The sequence below is a fragment of the Bombus vancouverensis genome, chromosome 8, assembly GCF_051014615.1.
Source record: "Bombus vancouverensis nearcticus chromosome 8, iyBomVanc1_principal, whole genome shotgun sequence".
NCBI classification, from domain to species: Eukaryota; Metazoa; Arthropoda; class Insecta; order Hymenoptera; family Apidae; genus Bombus; species Bombus vancouverensis.
In genome coordinates this window covers 16,549,008-16,557,355 of record NC_134918.1, presented here as the reverse complement: position 1 = coordinate 16,557,355, position 8,348 = coordinate 16,549,008, and the positions used below count along the sequence as shown (strand labels likewise).

At 33.5% G+C, this 8,348-nt stretch overlaps 1 protein-coding gene across 1 annotated transcript in view; it reads right to left on the bottom strand.

Annotated features, from left to right (window-relative positions):
• Nucleotides 1-8,348, bottom strand: part of LOC117159636 (uncharacterized) — a 558,819-nt gene that overhangs the window by 9,285 nt on the left and 541,186 nt on the right. Inside the window, exons 10-12 of the mRNA XM_076620942.1 lie at nt 7,783-7,985; nt 759-910; nt 278-350 (exon numbers count right to left, since the gene is read on the bottom strand). Coding sequence (XP_076477057.1) covers nt 278-350; nt 759-910; nt 7,783-7,985 — 428 coding nt within the window. The remainder of the gene's footprint in view (nt 1-277; nt 351-758; nt 911-7,782; nt 7,986-8,348) is intronic.

Sequence of the window (8,348 nt, the reverse complement as noted above, 5' to 3'; positions counted from 1 at the left end):
AAATTCTTCTATTACATTTTGTTAATATTATCATTACGTAAATTGTAACTTATCCTAAATTGTAAGTTATGGAGTACAAATTCTTTTCTGCAAATTCTTTTCTTTATGAGTATAAATAAAAAGATGGAACATAAGTAGAGATTTCATCTATTTATTTCACTTACTATTGGAAGAACTACTTTGAATTTTATGATTTTTAATTCTTACTAGATGCATAGTATCAGATAAAAATTTAAAGTTTAAAGACTTTTGTTAAACGTAAATTGAGATCACTTACTTCAATGCTTTGTAACGTTCTTTTTCTGGATTGTTGTCTGGTGGTTCACACTCGAAAGACGCCAGAGCTAAAGCTATATTATCAAAAGAAATAAATTAGAGTAATGCTGGCGAAGCTTACAACGAATAAAATATTTTTTAATATCTAAACAACTAAAAATAGTTTTTTTTTATTAATTACAAAAGAAAGGTTACTTTAGTTTCCAATGAAATAATCTGAAATATTGTAACAGCATTTGAATAATTTCGTTTGACGTAATCTCTTGTAATTTCGTTCTAATTTTACTGCGAAATAATGCAATTTTATTTTATACGAGTTCTCGAAAGTAATATCTTATTTTTAAATATTATTCTATTCTTTACCGATTAATTTAAAAGCAATTTCACGTTTCATTCAATTACTTTTGTTCTCTATTGTATTTTCAATTCATTAATTCTCTTCTTATATACGAATCGAATAAAAACAGGTTAAAAAGTTTTACCATTTTCAGTCAGCACTGGGCTCGCCTGAAGGAAAGCAATGACACGCGGATTCTTCTCGAATGGACAAGCAACTTGTTTCCAAGCAATGAATTCTGTCACCTGTTTCGCCAGTTGCCAGAACTTCTCGAAATTAATGTGTCCATTTGGTAATCTGAAACGATAGTTTTACGACAGGATTAATGTATAAATAAACATAAAAAAATACAATATGTATAAATATTAAATCATGAATTAAGAATCCTTTAATCAAAAGCTTGAAGAGTTCTTATATTTTATTTTAATGGTAGATATCGTGTTTAAAATTGTTGTTCTTTTACGTGGCACAACGTAATGAAAAGTATTTATATTTTTAAGAAATGTTTAACTCGTAGGTCAATTTAAACTCGTTAAAATTTTTTCCCAAGCTTTTAATAAGTTCATCTAATTTTATCTGCTTTATAATCGTTAATATTGATGTCGACATTGACGTCTAAAACCTTGTCAATGTTCTACCAGCGATGAAGAATACTTTCATCAGAGTATCGAGGTTCGATATAATAAACCTTTTAAGCTTTTAACCAATTTATTAAATTTCATCTACTTTATGATCATTAAAAATTTTATCGATATTGAAAAGTAGCTCGTCAATGTTCTACTAGTGGTTAAGAATACTTTCAACGCAGTATCGTGGATCTAAATAGCAATCTGCGCATGTAATCATTAAAAGTTTCACTGTTATCAAACGCTTTGCGAATGTTTCACTATCGGTCAAGAATGGTCTCTTCAGAGTATCGTGGGTCGATAGCAACAACAACGTTACATCCTTTAATGTACGTTGGCTTGTGTTTATACAGTGTCAGCCGTCCTGTGCAGAATAACAGTCTCCTGTTATTTTGTTAAATTAATTTCGGATAATCCTGATCGTATTAGCCCGTGTGAGAGATACGCTGATATGTTAAGTTAATGGTTAGCTCCATAAATTTCAGGCTTAGGACGCATCAATCAGTCTTCGGTTTGATGCACGCTTTGATTAATTCCGACTTAGTCAATTTCGATTCGCTCATTCGCATTTGTATTTTATCATTAATAAATTTACATTCGAGTTTGCAAAAATATTTAACTCATTTAAGCTACTATCCGAGACTTTTCTTATTTTATCTTCGCATATGTCGTATTTTATTATGATGTGTTTTGCAATATTTTGATAGCCGCTAATTTTTTATGAAATTAATGCGTATTTCACGATACGAAGTAAGTTGAAACAGAGAAAATTGTTGGGAAGGAATATAACAGACAATTTTATTACAGAAGTTATTACATTACAAGAGTCGTCGTAGTTTACGATCAAGATGAAGTTTTGTTAAATTTTAAGAATTGTATTTTTTATTTTCTTATTATTATCGCTTGTTAGAATCTATGTAATTCTTCTGAAACATATTTTCAAGTATTTTATTCATTTGAGTAAATGGAGAAAAGCTAATTACCTCGTATTTAATAATAGTATGATAGAAAAGGATAATGGAAAGTCGATCCACGCATTACGAAAGTACACGGTTCCACGTGGATCTAAAATCGTTTTAATTATTTAAGGAATCTCTAAAATAATCCGTCCGATATGTGTATTCTTATTGTAAGAAAGTAATATTGAAACTGAATATTTTATTCGGTAAAAGGAAAGTTCATTTGAAGAGGGTATTTCTATGCTTCTTCATTTTGTAATTTCAAGAAGTGGGCTCAAAGTGGTCAGTTCGCGAGGAAGTCTCAAAAAGTTTCCAAGTAGTCCCATTAAGTTTTATGTACTCTTCGAAAGCAATGTAATTTTACGTGCAAACAATCTTGGAACTTGTTAAGGTCTTTCTTAGGGAAAAGAGGAAGCGAGCAAAAAGGAGAGAGAATGCCATGTCGAAGATGAATCATAACGAAAAAGTACTACCTCAAAATCATTATGATACTGTTAAAAGCCATTTTAATGTATTAATTATACGAATACAAATCTTAAAAAACGCATGTAAGACAGCTTCGAACGAAATAAAATGCAATCACAACGAAAAGAAACTTTTTGAAAGAAAGTTAAAAGAAAAATTACCAAAACTTTTCATCAAAACCTTCTATCGACATAAAATGAGTAATATTTTCCGTTCGCGAATTTCACGAAGCTTGACTAAACGAAAAACGCTATTCATCCACAAATCATGTCCAATATAAATCTTCGAATACATGCACGTAATATCAGCTATTGCTCAACCAAATTTCCAATTCCAAAAGAACTTTTAAGAATTCATCAACCATCTACGGATTCACGGGTTCGATTGAAGAAGGAAATAATTCTTCCTACTTAGCGGATATAGTATGTGTAGATGCAATAGTTCAGGAATACATTTGAACATTTACTGTGGAAAATATTTATGTATATATTGTATGAAGATATGTCATTATATAAAACATTTTGAAAATTCATTAGCTTTGTAACGAGGCACGACTGTCATGATTATATTGGTCAAATTTGGAATCAATTTGAAAATGTGTATATTGGATTCTTTCAAAAAAGTTTGTAGCATTTTTATTATAAATTTTTATCAAATAAAGTAATGTTTAAAGAAGTATCATTCATAAGTTGGATGATAGTCCAGTAAATATCTCGTAACTTCTATTAGATTACTCGAAAAATTTGCAACGGAAGTTGAGAAATACTTGCGAAGACTTTTGTCATCTATAACTTCATGAATCTCTTCTTGAAAAATTTTTCGATAACCCAAACCTAAGCCCAAATCGACAATATACATTTTCAGATTAATTTCAAATGTTATCAACGTAATCACGAGTCGCGTCTCGTTATACTGCTAATGAAATTTCAAAATGTTTTGTATAACACACATAATACATTCATGAAACATCTTTATAAATAGGTATTGAAATACTTTTGTAAGCTACTGTACACTGTATGTGACGAACCATGGAGCATGTGACGATACAACGAGGGAACGCGCGAAGACACGTACATGTGCGCGAAAGCGTGGGTGAAATTACGAGTCGAACTTGGGCAATTTATCGTGCGGGTCGGAAGTGTGCGAATTCGCGTAGCATCGGCGCCCGCTTCCGGCTGCACGACGTTCGCGTTACGTTCACGTAACAGACATTTACATACGCGCAGCCATTCGTCTTCGCCCGGTGGATGCCTCGATCGGTCAATATCCATCCAGCGTTGCCTTCGAGAAACCTATCTTTCCTCCGTCTACCCTTTTCTCGTTCCTCGTCCTATGTAGGATCGAAATTCTATTACAGATTCGGTCCACGGACGACAAGGAAGGATAATTGCTGGGAAGGAGGCTCTTTTCCCTTATTAAACTCCGTCGAACGTATTGGGAACTGTGCCGCTTTCTAAGGAAATTGATACTATAACGCGATTCGGTTTGCCGGAACAGTCGTTTCGTATTAACGGTGAACGCGTTAATGGCTGAGACATGGATCGTGTTTGCAATGGAAACGTGACAACGTGGATGGATTTTAGATAGAAAATTTTCGAATAATTTTGGCTCGAGATATAATAGAGGATTTCGTATTCGTAATAATATGGAGATAAGAATATCAGGGTAATATAATAGAATTTAAATAAACAGAATATAATACAACAATTATTTTTCTTAACTTTGTGCCTCCGTTTCTTTAAATTTATAAGAATTAAAACTAACCTGGGTAAAATTAGTTAATTAAATTAGTTGTCCATTTATTAATTTTCAATCTCGCGCAAGAAATTTTTCTGATTGAAAAACGACCTAATTATCAAGTTAGTCAATCTCTAACTTCAATCCCAATAATTTTATGGTTTAACATAAAAAAATTGTCACAATATTCGTGCATCAAAGCACACAGAATGCATGATAGTAACGTTAGAAGCTTTAGTCTCTTTTATAAAACAACTTTCAAAATAAAATACGAATCAATCGCCCATAAATCGAAGGAAAGCTGGAATAACCACGCACATGTGTCACTGTTTCGAAGCCATTACAATGCGTCCCGTTATTTCCCTGAGCCAATATCAGCCACAGTTCTCGATCTGCGTATTATGTGATCCGGACAAAATGCATAATACGTGGACATTTATCTGTAGCCTGTATACATACGTCTTGAAGCGATTTGTACCAGCGTATCTCTGTACGACGATCTGCTGTACGCGATTCAGTGAAATGTTTCCGTACTGTTCAGACGTTGCCTATCTGCACGAATTCGCATTTTCCGCGAATTTTCTACCGTGCGTCCGCCATTCCGGGCATAATATACGCCGTTATGATTTTAACGTACATACGTTGAATGGGCATGCGCATGTATACGTGTACACCACTAGCCAAAAGCTTGAGTTTATCCGCTTTAAAACTTTTGCATTCACATTCCAAATTATAATGATCAGTCGATATGATTAATAATGATATGATTAACTAATTTATGAATAATTGATAAGAACGTTATATTCGCATTGTCATGAGTCATAAGTTATATGAGTACATTGTTACGACTTAAGTTATTTAAATCTTATTATTGAAACAGTTTAAAGTTAATTCGACAGAGAACAGCAAGAATACTGCTCAATGAATACTTCTGGGTGAAGGTGCATGTATAGGTGTATGTACGTGAGATATTTCTATTTTTAAACTGACAAAAAATCCCACTTTAATATATAAAATCCTACATATATATAAGAGTATGTAGTTGATCTGCATATAAGTGAAAAATTCATTAAATCCCAACTTTTGTGCAGTCGCGTATCTGGGAGAATTATACACGCGGGTATTCAGTAAATATCGTCTCAAGTAGTGGAACCACTCTACTCGAATAGAAATTGTTTTTCTAATGAAACTTCTTGTGGCTACGCAGTGGCCGCTTTCGAGAGACGGTTTCATTTCACCTTGCTATCGCATGTGTAATGAGCTTTTTGAACGAAAAAACGTTCTACCTCAGATGCCCATCATTGTGATGATTAATCAGAGCTGACCCATAAAACGATCGTCGTGAACCGAGATTATTAGAATCTTTACATGGCATGGAAAATGAACGATTTTAAAGGATTATTAGAAAAACGAAGAAAAATATTAACTTCTGAAATATTGTATATAATATTTGGAGACTGTATATTGTATTGGTTTATTTTATTCGTTCCCATAATTTGCTTTCCATAATTTGATTGATCGTAGTATTAAGTAGCGTTCAGACGATCAATATCATTATCAATGTGTAAAGTTCTCAATATTGTATTGACAATATATATTGATCGTCTGAGGCTTAGGAGGTCTCTGACATACGTTAAATATTGACGATAATATTGTTCGGCTGAATGCTCAATTACATAGCATTTAATCAAATGGTACAAGTATTTCTCGGTTACTAAATACCTGTCTCTTTCATTTGGCAAGAAGAGAACATTCGCTTTGCGTATTTTAAATTATAATAAAATTTATCAATTCAGAAAATTCATACATTCGAATTTAAAATATACAAACAAATCAATAAAGTAAAATAATACGTGCCATAAATTGTAATACTTCTGTATTCTATACACTTTAAGTAAAACAAAATCTGTAAGTAGTACTAGACAGTAATTTGTCAGACATTATAAGCATTCTCCTTCAATATATTTTTCCGTCGCTTAGATCTGCCTATATCGTACACGTGTTACGAAATACTGGTCATATATTGTACACATTTTATGCGACGCTTTAATGAAGACGCCCTTTCAATAGAAACTATGAAAAAGAAAAAGAAACAATAAATCTTCTGAAAGAAATAGACGTGGGATATTCAAATTAACTCGTTTCAAGAAATATCGTCACTTATTATATAGATAAACAATTGCACACACTTTGCAGGTCTTTTTATAAGTTCGTAATAGAAAAGCAGACTCCGAGAAAAGGAAAGGGTTCCGTTCCTTTCTCTAGTACATATCCCTCTTTCCCTGAGTCTTCCTGTTTTCTTTTCAACAACTTCCAGTCAAGCTACGAGGAAACAACTTTTGCTATTACAAGTTTAATAAGTTTACACGTACAGCTGGGAGAAGGGATGACGTCGGGAGACGAAGGGAACGTTTCTCGCGCGGAGAAAAGCGAAGGAAATGGCACGGCACATTCGTCGTCTTGATAAATACGGCCGACAAAAAGAACCGAAAGGTCGGGCACTTCGCGAGAAAACGAGCTTCCTGTCAACGTATCGCCTCCGCAGGAACAAAATTATCGAACCTTCAAACGAAAAGAACTCGGTAAAAAGTTCGTATTGGCCCCCGGCAGGAAATCGGCGATCGCGTTTCAACGCTCAGCTTACGTTCAGCATCCATGTCAATCGCCAACTTAAATTACCTTATAAATATTCCACCTGGTACGATTTTCAGGATAGTTTTTATATTCCTGCGTGGAAACGCGAAATTATAAAATCGTTGATCAAAGGCGATTATAATTGAAACTGAAATTTAAGGGCTGTAGAGAGAAAAATGGGTTTTAAACGAAAATTGAGTTGCAATTAAGGATTGGCAGGTTGTACTTTGGTAATTTTAATCAATGTTTAAATTGAGTATTAAACTCTGTATAATTTTATATTAAATTGTACGTTATTATAATTATATTTTAAATTATAAGCAATTATGAGCGACGTTAGAACCGTTAATTCTTTGTAATGAAGATCTTTTGCTACCTCTTAATTGCTCGATAACATTTTTTTGAAATGGACTTGTTTGAATATTTCTTCTTTTATCTGATTTACAAAAGGTTTACTATCTTTTCTTGCTCTTCTGTTGTTTCTATTGAAAGTGTATTATAATTGGAGATAGTGCCTTTATAAAATGTATACAATTGTTTATGGGTTTGATGATTTTTGTTGGCAAGTCTTTCACCCTGTTAAATTATCATATAGACAGCACTGAAGCTGGTCGTTTCTGTTTCGAGATCGAAATCGTAATTACTTAAGGATCGGAAATCAGAACGAATCTCTGAAACTTTGATGAAACCAGAAATTTCCTCGAGTGCTTTTAAATAATCAATACTAGAGTCCAAGGTTTTTACTCACTTGTTGCTGCATCCCTCATTCAGGAAGTAGAGATCCTTGACCAGCAAACTAAAGAAGGGTACGACGATCCTCTGTCGTTCGTCCGTAGCGCCGGCGCTACGCCACATCGCTGCTTTCAGGGTGCTGCGATAGCTGCTAAAGTTGCTGCTCGGATCCATTTGGTGTTCAAGAATTGAGAATTTCGCCAGCTGTACCTTTGACCACTGTAACAGAAAATAATTTCGTGTCACCGTTAGCAGAGAACGTTTGCTAAGTCGTTTAGCAAAGTTCAACTGGATGAAGTTTCTCTATGTGTATCGGGTTCCTGGTCGTGCAAATCTTGTAGATACGTAACTTGCTTTTTGCTCGTCATTTGGAATTCGATCTGGTTGAATATTTAGTTGGGAAAATGTATTTATTCCGGCTTACATCATAGTATGTCGATATTACGTTTCAAATTTTAATATGGTCATTATAATTGTAAATAATAATTTATGTTTTAGTGTCTTGATCAATATAATACCAAGATATATTTATATACATGTAGACTTTCTTTGGTTTCAGTATAGTCCCTAAAGACATAGATG